Source organism: Larimichthys crocea, chromosome VIII (genome assembly GCF_000972845.2).
Source record: "Larimichthys crocea isolate SSNF chromosome VIII, L_crocea_2.0, whole genome shotgun sequence".
In the NCBI taxonomy this organism is placed as follows: Eukaryota; Metazoa; Chordata; class Actinopteri; family Sciaenidae; genus Larimichthys; species Larimichthys crocea.
This window is the reverse complement of record NC_040018.1, coordinates 14,460,969-14,481,105: the sequence shown is the minus strand read 5'-3', so window position 1 is coordinate 14,481,105 and position 20,137 is coordinate 14,460,969. Positions and strand designations below refer to the sequence as shown.

The 20,137-nt window shown below is 40.4% G+C and overlaps 1 protein-coding gene across 10 annotated transcripts in view; it reads left to right on the top strand.

Annotated features, from left to right (window-relative positions):
• Positions 1 to 20,137, top strand: part of tcf12 (transcription factor 12) — a 75,172-nt gene that overhangs the window by 52,026 nt on the left and 3,009 nt on the right. For 2 of the 10 annotated variants that reach the window (XM_019270516.2, XM_027281507.1), the window contains 12 exons: positions 3,871 to 3,970; positions 4,553 to 4,692; positions 5,175 to 5,316; positions 5,509 to 5,579; positions 8,999 to 9,143; positions 12,921 to 12,997; positions 14,870 to 14,941; positions 15,451 to 15,642; positions 17,987 to 18,101; positions 18,208 to 18,367; positions 19,199 to 19,443; positions 19,926 to 20,076. In XM_019270516.2, coding sequence (XP_019126061.1) covers positions 3,871 to 3,970; positions 4,553 to 4,692; positions 5,175 to 5,316; positions 5,509 to 5,579; positions 8,999 to 9,143; positions 12,921 to 12,997; positions 14,870 to 14,941; positions 15,451 to 15,642; positions 17,987 to 18,101; positions 18,208 to 18,367; positions 19,199 to 19,443; positions 19,926 to 20,065 — 1,599 coding nt within the window. In that variant the 3' untranslated portion in view covers positions 20,066 to 20,076. The remainder of the gene's footprint in view (positions 1 to 3,870; positions 3,971 to 4,552; positions 4,693 to 5,174; positions 5,317 to 5,508; positions 5,580 to 8,998; positions 9,144 to 12,920; positions 12,998 to 14,869; positions 14,942 to 15,450; positions 15,643 to 17,986; positions 18,102 to 18,207; positions 18,368 to 19,198; positions 19,444 to 19,925; positions 20,077 to 20,137) is intronic. The other 8 variants (XM_019270519.2, XM_019270523.2, XM_019270522.2 and 5 more) reach the window with 6 other exon arrangements.

Below are 20,137 nucleotides of genomic sequence, written 5' to 3'. Positions count from 1 at the left end.
CTGTTTTTATGGTGAATGTTATCATAAAAAACAATCCAGCAGGCTTACAAATCTGCTCAAGGACACAGTTCTGACAATGGCTGAATGAGCTCTGTAGTGCATGCCAGTAATCCTTAAGTAATGATCCTGTCATAAGCAAATTACACAGGCAGATTTCCACCTGTCATTGCCTGTGCTATTTTTGTTATGACATAAAGGGCACATCAAGGCAAAATTACGAGTTTAGCCGTTTTTACGATGTTTTATTGAAAAGGTCATCTTACTCAAGCTTGTGTTTTAACTTTCCTTATAACGCGTTACAGCATTTCCTCTTTGTTCCCACTGCACAAAAGATGACTTTGATCTTTTTCATATTAAGTATTAACAGGCTTGTGTTACAGTTGGTGATGGGGAGAAAATTGATAGCATGTGGACAGAGAACGGAGCAAACGACATGATCAAAAGCACTTGTTAAATAACCAGCACCAACTTTTTTTTTTTCTGTTTTCCTTTGCGAGGATGGCGCTCATTCATTGCATCAAGTTGATCCACATTAATTTGTTATAATACAGAGTTGCGTAGCAGGCTCACCATCTGGAGCACTGGGAGAATTCACAGTGGGCCATTGGCTTGTGAGCTGGTGGCACGGAACCAATACAGATGGAGCAACTCACTGATCTTTCTTCCGTTGCCCATTAATGAAAAAGAAAAAATTGAAGTGAAGGCCCTGCAGTGACTTTCTTTTTCGTTTCGCTTCATGGAAATCTTCCCCCTCCACTTGTGCAATGTCATAAAATCAGATCTGAAAACAACAAAAGACAGAGAGACAACATGTGCTCTTTAAGGTGGGACATGCCTGTTGTTGTTGTTTTGCAGTGCAACAGGTCCCACCATGCTTTGTAGAGGTTAGCACTGATCACCAGAGGCTTAAGCCCATGCACTGAAGCATGCATGTGTAGGTGCATGTGCGACACAAAGTCAGAGTAGGGGTAGCGTGAAGATGTGTGTGTGTGTGTGTGTGTGTGTGTGTGTGTGTGTTTGTGTCGACATATACTGTATGTATACGTCGCACATGTTGTGAGTAGTTAATGAGGTCGCATTGATGCCAAAACCAAATTTTTGTGGTATTAACGACTGGAAGGTTTTATTCTGCAGTGTGGTTGCTCTATTTTTAGAGGACCTGACTGCCAGTAGGCTGCTCTGCTGTCAGAATGTGCACTTGGATAAAATATTTCGCTGCCTTTCTAAAGAAGAAGAAAACCAAACATGCTGGATCTTCAATTATACGTTTCTATTATAAGACAGACGAAAGTCGACTTCTATCTATCCTTGTGAATTAGAACTCTAACGTTTGTCTATGAGAGCATTTTCTTGTATTCCTGTACTAGCAAATGTTTGTATATTAAACAGAAAAATTACAAGAACTGTAATTCCAGGCTCTCAACATTGCAATTTTAGCACAATAAGATTTTTATGAGGGAAGTGTGAAATGTTCCTGTCAGACAAAATAGCACTGGCACTGTTTTTCTTAAAACATCCCTGATGTCAAACTTTAATTTCATCTATCAAAACAACCAACAATGGAAATCGGACGTTTGTAAAATTGTAGTTTTAATGTCACAGTTTTATGCATGAAAACACTGAGCCCTTTATCGTCCAGGGAGCTTTGGCAGGTATCACGCACAAATGTTGAACAACACCTCGCCAAACGGGCTGAGCTGAGCTGTAGTTTGAGCAGGCATTGTGTCTGTCCTGCACACTAAGCCCTGTAAGTGTGTAAGATTTGGACTTGAATCAAAATGCCCCAGAGATATGGTTTGATTCCAAATAATGACATGCTTCACAAAAACAGGCCACGCCATTAAGAGTGCGTTTGAACTCTTTCTTTTTCTTTTTTTCTTTTTGGGCCTGATTTTGTGTTATTTTTTCCCCTTTCTTCCTTGTTATTATGTTACGTAAGTTGACAGCTTGTGTTTTAACATTTGAAATTTTGATCGGTGTGGCATGAAGTTTACAGGCAGGCACCACAAACTTTGATATATCTCATCTCAGTTATGTGGTTGAAAAACACAGCAGTCAAGTTACAGAACTGGACCAATAACTTAAATACATTATTTTTTACCTGAAGCAAAGTATTATTTACCAACAGCTCAAAAATGTTTACATCCTAAGTCCACATAGTTTATCGTTCACTGATTAGGAAGTAATTACTGCATTATTGTTTACCTTACTGGTATTCATAGTTAGTTATAATTAGTTGTCAGATCATTGCTGAGCGGAAAATAACTAATTATTATTGTTAGTAAAGTTTGTTCCAACTGATTCTTTTCATTTTTATTTCTTCAATATCCTTTTTTCTCCCTAATATAAATAAAATCTAACCAATGCAGTGTTGACTGCTGATTTTATTGACACTTTTTATGCTAGTGAGTTTAGGGTATGCTGGTGAAAGGTAGTACAATGGGAATTTATTTTTTAATAAATGATACCCGCTGATGCTCAAAAAACTGGTGTAGGTCTGTGTTGGTGTGCTGATCCGTGTGAGTGACGGCTTTTAATTAATGGCCTTGTAAAAGGAAACCCAGGCGGGCCCTCTCTTCCATAGGCTGGCGGAATGAGGCACCCAGTGTTTGGGATGGTTTATTAATGCTTTTACTGGTTAGCCCAGGGTAAAAAGGACAATTAACATTATCCACTGCCATATGCTGCCCATTGAGCATCTGACAGAGGCAAAAGACAAAAGCCTGAGCTCCTGTGTGAGGTTAACCTGAGATCTCCGTGGAACTACTATCAACCCTGGTCACATGTGTAAGCCAGAGGACCCATGAGAGCCCCACCCCTCCCAGAGCGCTTTAATTACACACCCAGACAACAACACGCTGGAGTCCAGCTCACTCCAGTGAAGCCCGACAGCCCTCGCTGTATTGATATTATGTTCATGTGTGTGTGCAAGTGATTAAATTCACATACTGTGGTTGTGCAGCATATTTACCATCAGCACGGTGTCATAAAACAACTTAAGCAAGTAAACAACCTTTGTGGCCGTCATCACTTCCGCAGGCATTAGAAACCAATCTGTGAGGAGTGAGCTGTGCCAGTGTCTTGAGTGCAATGTGTGGCCATTAAAAGAGGCTGGAAATGTGCAGGTGGAATCTCGCTGGCAGGTCTGGCTCTGATTAGTGTTACATGATGGAGGGGTCATCCATCCAGCCCGGCTGTGGGAGGGAGAATTTGTTCTTCCCTCTCCCGTGCCCTGTCTATCTTCCTCAGCCTCTCTCTCTCTTTCCCTCCATCTGGAGTGGATGAAGTCAGAGACCACATCACTGGTGTTTGGCCTTCAGTCTCTTTGATCCGCCCGCCATAGCTTGGCACATACGCAGCTGTACAACAGCATGCCCATTGTGCCTCTCCTTTCACTACCACCACCAGCTCGCAGGTACAAATATAAAGAAAGCAAAGCAAGCTGTTTTTGTACCACTTATTTGATTTCAGCCTCTCTGGGAATGCTGTAATTTGCCAGGCATTTAGTCTATGCATGTAAGCGGGTATCATTATACTTCCATTAGAGGTTGAGTTGATCTGAAATGCAAATACCCCTGATAATCCACTCCTCCCCTCATGAGCTTGATTGCTTGCTAGTCATTAAAGTGTGCGCGTGTTTGTGGTTAAGTAGCCATATCTACAGAAGTTGTGCATGCGTGAGATCACATACTTTTATGTACCCAAATTCTTAACTGTGATTGTACCGGAAAGTGTTTACTTAATGATAGTTTTCATCATATTTACGTGTGACAGCCTCTGCAGACTACACTGCTGGATAGACCCTACAATGCTTTCCTCTATAGGGGGCTGTAGGATATCTTACTAATAACATTTATGTTTTCATGGCAGGTGTACGCACCATCTCCAAACTCAGAAGACTTCAACAGAGATTCACCGTCTTACTCTTCTCCTAAACCCTCCAGCAGTATGTTTGCAAGCACTTTCTTTGGTAAGTTCAAACGGAAAAAAGTTCCCATGTTTACTCTGCAGCAAACCATCCAGTGCCGCAGTCAAATTTAAACATCATATTTTTGTTCTTATTGCCCTTAAACCACAGGGTTTCAAACCTGTATTATTACATTCTGTTATTTTCTGTTCTACAGTTGGTAAAGTCTGTGTATTATTTGCTAGATCTGTGCATATGTGGATTTGTTAATCAATCAACATTTTATATTTATTTATTTTTTCTATTTTCGGAATTGTTTTACAAGAATGACGTAAAAAAGGTTAGAATATTGTGCCAAACTACTTTCAGTTCTGATATTTTAAAGTTGCCGGAAAGATTCTTTAGTAAGCAGCGTTTAGTAATATTGACTCCCAGATCTGAACACAAAAACACACTTCTTTGTTGGTTTTAACTTTGTGTTAGATGTTTTCAGGACAACGATCATGTTTCAGTCCCAAGAGAACAAAAAAATCAGAAAAGCACTCCTAAGATGACCCAAAGTTTTACAAGGGTTGGAGATTAGTCAAGTGTCAAGTGCATGTTGTATACAATAATATACTGAAATGATTCCTTTATTATCTTCAGATGGTACCCACAGTTCGTCTGACCCTTGGAACTCGTCCAATGGGATAAGTCAGTCTGGCTATGGGGGGATGCTCGCAGGATCTTCATCTCACATGCCACAGTCAGGAAACTACGGCAGCCTGCACTCACACGATCGTTTGGTAAGCAGCACCTCTCAGCTGGTGATACCTCAGCATATAAACGGGTGATAAATGTTAGCTCTGTTTAGCATCATGCTTACGTAGGAGATCTAACTGCGTGTTGTTAATCACATACAGCACGTAAAATCTTTTCCAGCCCTCCACCCGCTCTGCACAGTTGGAGTGGATGTGTGTGACTTAAGTTGTGGTCTGGTTATTATCAGTAAAGACACCGCTGACCCTCTTTGTGTCAGTGTTTGATCTGGTCTTGTCCGCCTGTCTGCCTTCAGCTGGCTGGGCATCACAGGGAGCCTGCAGATGCTGCCTGCTCTCTCTTTATCTCTGCCCCCCGACCCTTGCACCTCCCACCTACCAGTAACTTTTACTTCATCACAGCCTCAAAGAAGAAAATAGAATTCTGGGTATAAATCAGCTCTTTCTTTCTCGCGCACACATCCACATTTGGGACTGAAAATAAAGCATTTCTGTTTTTCATCTTCCAGAATTACCCCGCACACTCAGTCTCTCCAGACATCAATGCCAGTCTTCCTCCCATGTCCAGCTTCCACCGAAGCAACACCAGCACTTCACCATTCGTCACCGCTGCGCACACCCCGTCTGCCCAAGCAGCTGATGGGGTCATGGGTACGTTCTTGTCTTAACAGTTTAGCTACCTGCTTAGAATGACTAATTCAATGCCCCCCGATGTAATCATTGCTGAATATCCATTCTGTAAAAAGTAGCGAGTCAGGCAGTTGGACAGCTGCATTGTGCACCGTGACCACTCTTCATTTGTCTGAGTTTGCTGTTACAAAGCCTCCCTCTGTGTTTTCTTAGCTGCTGCAAATCGGGGGAACGCCACTGGAAGCTCACAGACTGGAGATGCGCTGGGCAAGGCTTTAGCCTCGGTGAGTTAAAGCCCCACATTTAACTTGGACTTGTGTTTATTTCACCATGCACCCCTGATGGAAGTGAAATTAAAGATTTGGATTTGAAACAGAGATGACATCGATCCATAATCACGAGTCCAACACCTTTCTGATCAGCTGCGTGCAGTTGTGTCTCTATTTGTCACCATCTCAGTCAAGATTTTCTGTACCAACAAAGTGGTCATGAACCTGCATCAAGCGTTTACATGCCACATTATTCTGTTTGAGTACTCCATGTTGCACATTCAGGTTTCTTTCTCCAAAAACATGATCATATCTGAGAAACTCTATCATGTAAACACACTCAATCTGGCTTAAGTATTTGCTGTCAACGACACAGAAGTCTCTACATTAAACCTCAAATCTGACCTCCTCTCAGCATGTGAAACTCATGTTGAACCTCTGCACTCACACTCTCAAAACCATTTTTGATTTCTCTGTTAAATAGAATAATAATCCTTTTCTGTGTCTAAAGAAGGTGACCTCGGTAATCGTGCAGGGAATTAAATGCTATACTGACTGTTGATTAAAAAAGCCCAGAGGACATGTTTATAGTTGTTTTTTGGCCTAAGCCTGGATAATTGTGGGCTTAAACTAAGAGTATTCAAGAAAGGGAATTGTACATTGAAGATACTCCTAAAGCCAGTGGATTACACTTCACTTTGGAAAACCAGTCCTGGATATCTGTGACATCCTGTAATGTATCATAGTAAGCTTAATTTGCTGAAGCTCACAGAGATTCATAATGAAAAGAAATATGTCTTACAGTTGTTTACACATCAGCTCATTGTTAGACTCTGGGTTTTAGTGAGATTCATTCTGCATCATATCATAATCACAGTGTCAGAGAAACTGTGTTCAACATTATACTGTAAGATTCCTGAAAGGATCACATCGTCCTTTCCGAGTATGATTGAAAAAACTGCATCACTCTGCTTTTGATTTCCAACTAAGAGGGGGATCAGCCCATTAAATAGAAAGGGAGAGGGAAACTATTAACTGCTTTAACCTTGCATGTTAATCTTGAACCTAACATTTAGTGAATGGGCAGATGTGATGAAGACATACTGTGTGGAGAGTGTGTGAAGCGTGTGAAGAATATCTTAAACTGTACATAATCTTGAACATAATAGGCATTGCTTGTCTTATCCCAGTAGTTCCCTTCACAGGTCTCAACTCTGTCTGTACTTCTACACACCAGACTGGACATTTGTTTAAAAATCTACTCTATCAGAAGCTGCTTTTGATTTTAAATGGCTAAAACGTTTTGGTACGGTTTCACCAAAATGGCATTTGAATTTTGTTCAATTTTAATTTTACACATCATAGCACAAGCTGCACGTTTAGGAGGAATATTTCTTCCTGGTGTAAAGACAAAATATGAGATTTTAGGGATGGTAATAACAAATTAAGTCCTTTATATTTGCAGACTCAGTTCTATTAGCATGACAAAGCTGCAGTGAAATGGACACGGTTGGACTGGGGTGGGGGTGGGTTGGATGTAGCAGGGGGCACAGGGGAGTTTATAACTGCTGTGGCTCAACTCCACGGGCCGCCCTTTGTAGAGCTTTTGTTCTCCGCCCTTTTAAATTGGCCGTGCTTATTGGCCCCATGCCGCCCGAGGGAGCGTAACTGATGATGAGGCGGAGCTTCATTTATTCTAGTAAAATGAGCCATGTTTCACTTTGAAAGCAACGTTGGTAGCCGGTGAGTGAAAAGAATAGAAAGTCATATATTGTCGGGTCAAAAGTCACGGTTATAAACAGCTCGCTTTTGGGAGACTAAGAAATATAGTAGTCTGACACAGTGATGACCACACTATTAATCCTCCTCAGTATTTGACTGAATTGTATATATGAGAGTTCAAATGCTGAGCTGAGACAAACACTGTGTCCTCATACTGCAGAAAAGCATAAATAGCCATTCTTCCCTCTTCCTCCTCACTCAGTGACACACTTCAGTCAAACCTCTACCCTGATATTCCAAGTTGATTGAAAAACTAAAGCCCAGAGATCAAGATTGAATAAGGAGATTATTAGTAATGAGTGTGTTCTATCATCCCTGCAGAAGCCAAACGGTTTCCTGCAAGCTCAATTTGATCTTAACTTGGAGGAGAAATCTCTGTGGATCTACTGTTTTTTCTCTGCTAATTAGTTAGGATCCACCAGTAATACCCTGAGTTCTCTGAGACGTGTTCCATTATGGCACAATATCCTCTTATTACAGGGGGAGGAAAAATATCAGGGACGTGTTTGTGCTTTAATCCAGCATTTGTTTAAACAAATGAAATCCCCATGGAAGTTCTGCAGAGGTAATCTCCTCATTCCCTTGTGATTGACATGTCATCCTAAAACTCAGTGACCTCAGTGTGACCTAGTAGAGGATGCATGGACACAACATAGTCTGCTACTGTAGAAATAAAACAAACTTAACTTGCGGCATCATGCAGAAAACTAAAGAATTTGCCCTAGTTGTCCTCTTCACAGAGTTCAGCAACATGCAAAAATAAACAGCAGTTGAATCATACTTGATTCTGAGATATGATTCACGATACAATATCTGGTGCAGGCTGAAATGCAGCCCTTGAGATTTACTGTGGTTGGCTTAACGGGGTTTCCAGGTTGGGCGTCTGCACTTTTTGAAGCCACAGAGGAATAATAACTGGAGTCATTTATACAAGTGAAAAACAAACCTTTCCCCCATAAAACCGCAAGTTTTACAAGTAAGTATTAGCAAAACAAAACTATTTTTAGTCTTGTTGTGTTTTAATTGCTAATACAACAACAACCTCTTAACTACAAGTCATCTTCTTTGGTGATTTTTATTCACACTGTTACACTTATGTCTGCTTCTTTAATCATTAAGATAGATCCACCAAAACTGAAATGAGTTGGAGAGTTGAGTTCAGTTCGTAAGAAGAAATTCGAATCTAGACAAAATAGTCCAGCAGTTTTTCTTCTCATTAGTATAACTATAATTAAACAAACACCTGAGCCAACCATAGATAATAGTGTAATAATGATTAGATTCACATGCCCTAATTCAGCCATTATTTAAAAGAATTAAAGGTGCTATTCAGATATTGAGTATTTGCCTTATGGTGTTAATCTTCACCCGCAATTGACTTGACAGAGCCAGACATCAAAGTGAATATTGTGTATGGTTCATTTTGTTAAGTCTGTGCCGTGAGCACGGATGACTAACGGCTCATATGTATCCACTGAGTAATTTTATGACATCCTTGGCAGAAAATTCCCCATAATTGATGATACATGTTTGGCTTTAAGATGCTAACAGCTGTAAAAAATATGAAGAAACGGCAACCGGCAATGTGTTTTTCATTTCTATTTATTGCTGCATTATTAATGAAGTTTACTTTTGTCTCTTCCTTCACTCAGATTTACTCACCTGACCACACTAGCAGTAGTTTTCCATCCAACCCGTCGACACCTGTGGGTTCTCCTTCACCTCTGACAGCCACAGCAGGTGCTGCCTCAGCAGGGACCGTGGTGACTGCTGCCGGCACCCCGTCTGGCAGGCCAGGTACAGCACTAACACTGGATTTTAAGCTCATACGCACCTCATATACACCTACACCAGTTTTTACCTGTAGAATCGAGCATGTACTTCACTGAAACTACTTCACAAAGGTTTTTGTTTTATAGGCAAAGAGCCAGTGACAGACACACATCACGTTATATTAGAATTAGGCTTTGACCTGGAATAGCCAAGCTAATTAAGAGGCTTTTTTTCAATATGGCTTTAATTAATTTACTATACTATGTAGTGTATTAGTTGGATTAATTAAAGCCCAAGCCGAGTGAAGTGTGGAGTTTCCCTAAAATTAATTTAATACCCCTTTTAGTCATAAAGGAGCTCTAATCATTCTTTACTCATTCTCTATGCTTTATCTATGTCAGGGCACTTAATGCCATTTTTAAATGAATCCATTCTAAAGGAAAGCTTAGTTTAGTACAGGATAAGGCTGCATGGAAACAACAACTGTAAGCACCATTTGAAATGGAACAAAAAAGTCATTTGTACTACGTGCGTACAACCAAAATGAATCTCAAGCAAAGAGAAGAGGCGCTTTGTATCAGATTTAGCCACTAGCTGCTTTCTGTCTGTTGTCCCTGAGCACATGGAGTGCATTAAATCAAGTGTAATCTGACCTGATCTTAACAATACACCTTAAAACCTGACTTGCTGTTGCAGTGTCTACAATATGGACTTCATTTTCATGGCTGAGAGAGCTGCTCCACATAGACTCCCGGTGACACCACAGACCAGTTTCGACTCTCAGCTTTTTGAAGAGGGTCTTTGTTCATGTTCATAAATTTAGATCTAGCTGACATGCACTTTCAGAATAAGTTTTGACTTAGACTCGACGTTATTTTTAAGTGATGGAATTGAAGTTTTATGACAAGGCCTTGGAATGACAGGGTAAATTAAAAAAGACTGGGACTGTGGCTTTTGGGGTGCTTAAGGATTTAAAACTCTTGTAATGAAAATGTTTGAAGTGGATCTTAAATTACATTTTTGAAAAGCTTTTCATATTTAGTTTCTTTGTAGAACTGTTATCCAAGTTTTTATGGGACATAATAGCAGCTCATGGCACTCACCCTACTTTGTAATAATTACATAATCCTTTTTTTTTTTTTTTTTCTCCAAACAAGTGCTTGGCTCATGTCAGCTTGATTTTTGACGATGGCCAGCCTCTGAATTATATTCATCTTGTGCAACAAATGCAGAGAACAAAGAGTGGACAGAAGACTTAAAGGTGGTTCCTATTTGTAATATATTAGGTTTCAAATTGCATGTGAGAATATGATTGTGAGACGTGATGACAGAGGCAAGAGTGTAATGGAAAGCGAATAAGGGGGACAGTAAGGGAAAGCCCAGTGTGTTGTTTTAGCGGGCAGTTGTGTCATGTGCGGTAATGGACTGGCGACAGCTGTCTCTACGTATGCCCCCCCCTTACCCTCAGCTGTTGCCCTACCCCATGGACAGCTGTTCCCCCCCAACACACACAGACCGGGCTGCAAAAGGCCTCGTTTATCTGCCAGTGGGCGAAGGAGGGTGGCTGTGACTCAGCTGATGATGAGGACTATGACAGCCTTACACGGGGAGATCCCCCCTATTGACCTATTTACAGTACAGCATGCCACACCTGGCAGCATAACAATGTAATTTATAGACTGTGTTTATGTCATTTGTTCAGAAATGTGAGCTTTTATGATAGAAAAAAGTCCAGTTTAATAAACATATACGAGTACTGTGTTTATTTGTCTTAATGGAATTCATGTAAGAAATAAAAACATACCGCAGAATGAATTCATCTGGGACTTTAGGAAATGGAGATCGTTTCACTAATTATTCACTCTTATTGTGCTTCTGGGGTTAGAAAAAGAGCGATACTTTGAAATTGGCACAAAATTTGGCTCGCTGTTGAAAATACATTCATCATTAGGATTACACCAACGTACAGCAACATTACTCAAGACTGGTTTGTTCAATTAGCCCTCTCTGGTGCACGTGGGGACCAGAGCCCTGGGCTAATTTTTCATAGTCGCCAGCCAGCAGAGGCTCATGTGGAGTTCCTGTCTCACTCACCTGGGAGAAAGCTGAGGCACAACAGAGGCTTTTTCATTTCCTCTACCAAAGTCACTTTTAATAGTCTGTTAATTAAAGTCTGATTTCTGCAAGGCGAGTATAGAAGGCCACAAGTTTTATGAAACATTTCATTGGAATTAATTCATTGAAACACTTATTTTGCACAGTGTTCTTAATGGAGGTGATGTTTTCTTCAAAAATATACATCAGATGTTTACTCTCTTTCTCTGTCAGTTCAGTTCAGTGGCTCATTTTGTTTTGGGCCCTAAACACACATTGAAACAATAAACAATTAGGACTAAAAATACTTGCATCAGTCCTACATACGAGATGAGACTCTGAATTATTCCTTAAATGTATGAATGAAATTCGATCAACACTCCCCGGGGCCCTCTGCTATAAATGATTCCCATCACCCTTGTCGGCATTGTTTATTGCGTTGCTATGATAAGTGAAGAACATTACACCAAGCAAGTTTTTATATGATAACCAAAGCAAAGAAACTATCAGTGGAGTGTGCAACAGTGCACTCCATTTACCATGTAGGTTGGGTTTGGCATCCTTCCACCATAATAGACACCAGAAGAGCACTGAGAACCCTGAGCTGGAAAGGCATCCTACCCTGTAAATAAACCTGCAAAGGTTCATTATTGTCAAAGTCCATTAAGGTTATTTGATTGTGTAACGCATTTGACTCCTGTTGCGCATGGCAGGCACGTTATGGATGATTGTGCTTTAGAAAAAGAGAAAGGAAGAAATGCTATGCTGGAACTGAAAATGTGATGAGCAGATGTGGATTCCTTTTTCCTTTGCACTAATTTACACCAGATCAAATCAGCTTGATTTGCTTTCCTGTACTGGCCTGTAGATTAACTTTTTGGCTCGAACCAATGCACAAAATCCACTGTGAATTTCTTCCAGCCAAAGGTAAATTGTAATCTCTTGTGCAGAGTATCTTTCTCCATATTAGTTTTCTCCATATTTAGATTGCATGATTAAAATGCCTGATTTTTCATTTGGAATAAAAAAAGAAAAAGAAAAGCACCATAGTAGATTTGACTACATGGAACGCATATTTCTCTCTACTTTCCAGATGTGCATGCTGTAAAAAAGATGAAGACAAACCAATTGTACTCACACAGTCAAACTAGTGTTTGACAGACAAAAAAACTATAGAGAAAGATAGAGAAGCATGAACTTGATTGAACCCAGATGTTTGGCACGTTTCCTTCATTAAAAACCCTGATGAAGGCCACGTGCCGAAACATTGTTGAACCGCACTGCACTTTATCACTCTAATTTGTTTCTAGAGACTCAAAAGTCTCCAAGAAGTGTGAAGGAAAACTAGTGTTTAAAAATGTTGTTATCTGGCCTCTCATGTTTATGGTTGTTCATGTGCAGATGTAGCTACATTTCAGGGTGGAAGTGGGCTTTAGCCAAACCCGCCGCTTGCTCATGTGCCAGGATGCAGTCCAGCCATCAGGAAGTGATGCAGTTGAGCTCTAAAGGATAAAAATATCCCTTATGGAACAACAAGAAAGCAGAAAATCAGGATGTCAGTGTGTTATGACTGCATGTTATTGTGCGTGTCAGTTAGTTTTTGTATTGGTGTACCCAGTGGAGCAGGATACAGCCATCAGCCATGTTGACATGAAGCTAAATCATTGCCAACACTAACCTCCACTACATCTCTTTCTATCTCATCAGGTACCACCAACCAGTGGCCCCGGGCTGGTGGACAGACTCCATCCTCTCCAAATTATGAAAACTCCCTTCACTCACTGGTAAGCTCCCTGCCCACCTCGCTTTAGATGAGTTACCCATAAAGCACTGAGCTAGCATTACAAGGAGATTCTTGTCTGACAAATGTTTTGCTGAGGAAGGTGGGGGTAGAACGATAACCAAACTGAACAATACCTGTCCCTTGGGGCTTGCCATCTGTCCTCTACTCCACGGGCCAGGACGGAGATGACAGTTGGGGGATGGGTTTAGTTCAAGGGGCTGGTGTGGGGGTGGCAGCTGTTTGCTGAACCACTTCTCCAGGATTCCTTCGCTGCCATGCGACCAGCGCTACAGATCAGCTTTCATCCAGCCTACTACCTGATGCACATGTCATGAATTTACATTTTATGCTCGGAGGGTTATTATAGTTCAAAATATTTAATTGTAGTCAACTTGTTATAACAGGAGTACAAACATATTTAAGGGTAAATGGAGATGCAGCAATAAAAACAAAAATCAGTGTCAAAATCATAAAAACGGCAAACAGAGAGACAAAGCAACGCTCATAAGGTATATATCCACACAGTGTTATTTAAAAGTATGCTCTCATTATTATATATTATTGTACATTTAAGCTATTAACCCACAGATGTCTTGGCCACACTAAAAAGCTACTTGCTATCTTTGCCAAACATCTTGAAAGCCATATAGACCTTATAAAGGAATAAAATCAATAAATAAACACATTTACTCTTTAAAACTGTTCAGAAGGTGAAACACAATCAGCTGCAATCTTATCACAGAGTTCCATTCAATCAGCCAGTTGCATGTGGGGACGATATTGGACTTCACCATGTAGATGTTTCCTCCCACTCTGCCTCCAGCATTGTTTTGTCTCTTCATGGCCAGCAAAGATAAGCAAGAGTACACAAGCGAGGCTAACAATGCAAGTGAATGATGTTAGATAACCTGAAAATTAACTGCTGATAAAAGTAAAGTGAATTCAATTCATGTCCTGTTTGACATAATATAATATAAACGCAGCACTACAGTATGACACGTGTATTTATATATATATGTACTGTTATAGCTTTTGTTGATAAAACCAGTTTCTTTGTTTTTGAGGGGAGTTAAAGGTAGTGGCCCTTTGATGGTGGCGAATAACACAAAGCAAACTTTTCAGTAGTGAAAAAACATACAGACAAGCTGTTGATGATGATGTAAACGCTCACAGACATTTTTTATTATTAATATTTAGTCTAATATTTAGAATGACTGTTATTGTGTTATATTATATATATATATTTAAGTTTTAAGAATTTGTCCTGAATATTAAATGTGTGAATTAAAATCCAATTACGCAAAACAGTACTTTAAAATCTCTCCAGACCTCCATTTTTCATGTGTTACAAGAAGCATATACCGAGCTTTGCCTGTTGGATGAAGCTCATTTATTAACTGTAATATTTTTATGAAACATTATTTTCTAGCTGGTGGAAAAACAGCAACATATTTTTCTAATCTATGATGTAAAAATGGAAAACGTTGAGTCTTAAGAACGCTTAAACTTTAAAATGAAGGACTCAGTATTATTTAAATGATATAATATTCAAGTACAGTTTTTGAGAGTTCAAATGATGACATTGTTTGTGTGTGTTGAAAGAAACTTTTATGCACTGTATTAAATATAATGTGGAGTATGTAACTTTTCTAACCCCTCTTACAAACCCCAAAATGGGAAAGCAGTTCTGTAGAAAGAGTTATTAAACGTGCAAACATTTTCAAAGTGAATGGTCAGCAGCTATGTGCTTCCTCCAAATCCTGCACTTCTTGTCTGTGTGTCAAAAACAATCTCTATCCACAGTTTGTTTCTAGTATTTATAGATACTGATCTTTTTTCATAATCCTGTCTTATTCTTATTTGACTTTGCCAGAAAAACAGAGTTCATCAGCAGTTACATGAGCATCTCCAGGATGCCATGTCTTTCTTAAAGGATGTCTGCGAGGTACTCTTCAGATAGAGCCTTTACTCATTACATGTCCCATATGTCTTTGCTCATTTTCTTTTCTTTCACGAGTTCGACCTGCAGTCTGCATTTGTCACAGTGAAATGCAGTTTCATTTTTATTGCCTGTGTTGCCATATTGTCATATTACATTGCCTTTTTTTTTGCCGTTCCAGCTTGCAGTAATAAGCTTAGGTGCAGATGTTAAATCTTAAATTGATTGTTCATCCAAGTGGCTGCTGTTTATTTGTCAGTTTTTCTACAAATTAAACATTTGTTGACTTTTACAACTCAAGCTGAAACGACGCAGTTGATCTTGCATTTGAATTGCCTTCTTTATGTTGTGTTTCAGATGGGTTTTTTTTTGTTTGTTTTGCTTTTTTTCCACTCCATATAATCAGTGTTTTCAGTTTTTGTCCTAATGTGCTTATACTAAGCTGCTCTGTCCCTCTTTTCCTCTCCTCTCCCTTTCCCTAACCCTTCACTATTCAATCCCTCTGGTCCTCCCAGTCTCGAATGGAGGATCGTCTGGACAGACTGGATGATGCAATCCTTGTTCTGAGGAACCATGCAGTGGGCTCCACCGCCAGTCTGCCCAGCGACATACACAGTCTGCTGGGACAGGCACAAAATGGGCCAATAGCAGCCATTGGAGCAAACTTCCCTGCCTCTGCATTGGTTCCAAGTCGGACAGCAGCGATGGTACGAAAACTTCAAGTACTTTGATTTATATGTATCCTGCGTGTTGCATAAAGTGTAAACACTGTATTTCTTTGTTGTGTTCCTATTTTGTTTGTCAAACTTCACGACACAAGAAGCTTCGGCCACCTGTTCAAAACCGGTCTTCTGCCATGTGTAAAAATTAGACATTTTCCACACATGAACAGTTGAATTTATCCTGACATTTTTTCCATAAGTGTAATGCCTGGCCTAAGGCTCACCCTCCTCTTGAGAGTGGCTGTATACACAAGGGTGGAAGAGAAATGAGAAAAACAGGCGTAATGGAGTGAAGTTGTGCTTTGGTGTAGGTTGTGTTTGTGTGTTGCGCTCCTTTTAGAGTTAAAGTGTAAACCTTTTGTGAAATAGGGGGGAATGCAGGTCTCGGTATGACTCATGATGTGTTCACCAATCCTCCATCCGAGGTATTTCATTTTAAAGAGTCAAGAGATTTGAGCACATCTGCAGTGGAAATTAAAATCCAGCAACTTGTCAAACTGTAATCCGGAGGTGTTTGGAAGTAATTTGGGTCACACAGGAAAAAAAGCAATGCTGAATTAGATCCAAGGAGTTCAGATGACTGATCTGAAAAAGATACGGGATGGAAGTTTTATACAATTAAACATAAACAAATTCAACAATATGTTTTATGATTTATATTTTATTTCACTTATTTAAAGTCCTTTCTTTCATGAATTATAGCATACCATAAAAATTGGATTATATATTAAAATCAAAGCCAGACATCTATCTAGTTTTTATTTATTGAACATTAATGTGAAATTTAATGCAACACAAGGCAGAATTAAAAGATTTATTTCATGTTTTCATTTTCACATTTTAATGTTTATTTTTTTACCAAAAAGATTTCACCTCTGTTTTTTGTCGGCATGGTCATTAAAGCTGCACTGTGTTATGGTCCAACATCTTATCAGCAGTTTTTATGTCTCTCTTGGGTCTGTCAGAGATCTCCTCTGCCAACATTAATTAATCTTAAAGGCAGTTAAAGTTTCTTGTTTGTTGTAAGGCTAAATGTTTTCTGTCACTGGGTATTTTCACTCTGATGCTGAAGTTGTTGGAGCTTGTTTTGTCCTCTTACAGGAGTTTTTCTGCGGTTGTCAGAAGAGCTCAGTTTGATGTATTTGTTACACAGAGAGGGGTTGTGGCAGTGATGTTGACCGACTGCGACTCTGAGATAGAACATACTGTGTCTGCACTAACACAGTACTTCCTGTGTGGGAAGAGGTCCCCTCAGACAGAGCTCACCAGCCTCTGCACGGCACAGCCGCAGGCTTTTTGCTCCGGCTGATGCCTCGCCCTCTACCCCCTTCCACCCCTTTTCATCACTTCTTTTTAACAACCCAGGAAATCTGAATCGTTGGAAACGTGTGTCTGAACCCACGGCCTCCACCCAAATAGAGGTCCTCAGCTGTATGGTAATCAGGCCCAGCCATGAAAATGGCAGCGTTCTTTTCTTGCCAGAGCCCCGTCTTCCCTCCTCCTCCTCCAGACAAAGAGTTGTTTGGACACCTGTTGAGAGCACAGCAAAGATTAGCGTAGCGCTGAGGAAGGGGAGGGTCTCAGGGTGGTGGGGTTAACAGAGGCCAGCAGTGACTGGGGATCACATTCCATAAGAAACGGGGGGAATACCATCCTCAGCGAAGATTTCCCCGCCTTTCCCTGGTTCTCAGAGGGGAAATCAAATAGCTCGTGAACATGTGGTAAACCTCCGGAAGGAGGGACTCACGGTGGGAGTTGACCATTTTTATGTTATGAATGTGGACTAAATAAGAAGGAAATGGTCAGACTGTGGAGTGGGTTCAGCTTGACATCCCTTGAAACAGAACACAGAAGGATCTGTCTCATTGTAGACATGAGAAACAGACGTGGTCTTAGTTGTGGTTATGGAGAGCTAAGCCCGAGAATGTAACAGCAGTGAGCAGAATAATGTAACATAAATAAAGAGGTTCTCATAATGTGTTGTAAATAGCTCTCTTTTTTTTTTTTTTTGAAAGTATTGTTCCACAGATGGCTTTTATTTTGTTTTTCACCCTGGGTTATGTATTTCACAGCATACTACTGTGAAGCAAATCAGCAAAGCACCCCCCAGTGTTAGGAATGACAGACTTGAATGACTTATTAGACAATAAAATTGTGCCATGCTGCACTGTTTGCTTTGCATATGAATAGTTAAATCTTTCAACATATACTCCTTCCATGCAGCTAGGCTCTTATCAAGCTTCTCTTGCTCAGAACTATTGTTTTATGTATCATCTCCAGAGAATGTCTGTTTCCTTTCCTGACACTGTCTTTCCTGTCTGTGTTTCAGCAGGGTGGTGCCCATGCTGACGATGCTGCCAGCCTGAACAACAGCCACGGAGGCCTGCCCAGTGCCGGCTCCACATCCAGCACAGAACTCAACCACCAAGTGGAAGCATTCAGAGGTCTGTGAAGCCTTGTTAACTTACTATATGGCTGCCACGGCATGATATGAGCATGGCTCAGTTTATGTATAATACTTGACATTTACAGTTGTATTGTTCACTACAGGTCTTACTTCAGCCCTGGCTGGCCAGGTGCCTGCCACCCTGGAGCTGAAAGTAGAGAAACAAGACAAGGATGAGATGCACGATAATCTCTCCAACGATGACAAGTCAGACGACGAGAGTGACAAAAATATGAGGACACCCAGAGCAGGCACACGCACGAGGTAAGAACAAACAAACAAGATGTTTTCCAATGTGTGAGCAAAATAAAGACTTGATCCAGCCCAGATCTGACCTGTCTCTTGGCTTGAAAATTGATTTTGTTTTCTAAAGAAAACGTCACTACAGCTGGCACATACAGAGGAAAAGATCTGAGTAGGATCTATACACACCTCAAAATTGCATTGAAACTAAAATGTTGTACGGTTATGGTACTGAATTCTCCACCAGGGCCACTAACAAAAATACATTTTAACAAGAAACACCACAAATGTAAATGTATTATAGCAAATATAGTAAGGATAATTTACCTGGACAGGTCCCCTTCTCTCAGTTCTTGTTACTAATCAGCAAACAGTAGAAGCTGAATTGCATTTGACTCCAGGTCAGTATATAAATCTGTGTTATGTTATATTGATTAGCTGTCACCAATGTTAATGCACATCATTTATTTTGGTTAATTAGGTTGGCACAGTTAATGTTGTCTTTACAGTGTAGTACTGTAGTACTTACTGTAATAAGTTGGCACTTTGGTCTTCAGTGTAATGGGTTCATATTATTATAGGTCAGTTTTGCAATTTTCTATGTCATCTAACCATGACAGTTTCTATGGAGATCAGTTTTGATTTTGTTATGTAGGCTGGAGCGCCCTGTTGGTCTGTGGGTTTAAGGTGATGAACATGAGCTATGATGCCACCTGTTTGAGTCCAACCGCAGATCTTTGTTACATGTCCCATTCTCTCTCAAAGATTTTTCATTTTCAGTCAGAGGGAGACCTCATCTTAGTTACAACATACAATCTGGCTTTCTGTTGTGTGCCTTTAACAGTAAAGCAGTTCTTTCTCCCACAGTATCACTGAAGACGAGGACCTGAATCCGGAGCAGAAGGCCGAGCGCGAGCGTGAGAGGAGGATGGCCAACAACGCCCGTGAGCGCCTAAGGGTGCGAGACATCAACGAGGCCTTCAAGGAGCTGGGTCGCATGTGCCAGCTGCACCTGAAAAGCGAGAAGCCCCAGACCAAACTGCTCATCCTCCATCAGGCTGTGGCCGTCATACTTAACTTGGAGCAGCAAGTCAGAGGTTGGTGTCCAGCTAATGAAAACTACATCACATGAGATTGTTTATTCCTTGAAATGCTTGATGTATTCGCGTAACATAGCTGCAGATGGTAATTTTATTTTAGTGTCACATCCAGAGAGGAGTACTGCAGTAAATAGAGCTGCACTCTGATTTATAAGGAGCTATTTCACTCACAGAGCTGCCAAATATGAATACTCAGCCAAAATATCACAAAACAGGTAGAGAAACTGCTGTGAAGTCAGCTGTGTTAAAACGCTGCTTGTTTGCTGATTATATTTATAGATATTTAAGTCAGTGATGCTGAAGTCAATTACTATATCATGATAACGCCTCTTAATGCTTCATTCGCTTACTGAAATGCTGGATCTTTACTTCACCTTTTGTGCTTATGATGTGGTACGATAAAAGGAAAATGAAGAGATCAAAGCTCTCACTATTTTTGTTCAAAGCAAATCTCTGTCTGTCTCTCTCTGAACCTGCAGAGCGGAATTTAAACCCCAAAGCAGCCTGCCTTAAGAGAAGGGAGGAAGAAAAGGTGTCTGGCTCCGGTGACGCCCAGCAACCCCACACAGGAGTTCATCCAGGCCTGACTGACACATCTAACCCTATGGGCCACCTCTGAGTAGCAGACAGGTACTCTCACCATTGTTGTTAATGTTGATTATTGTTAATAATCTTGATTATGTTAGGATCT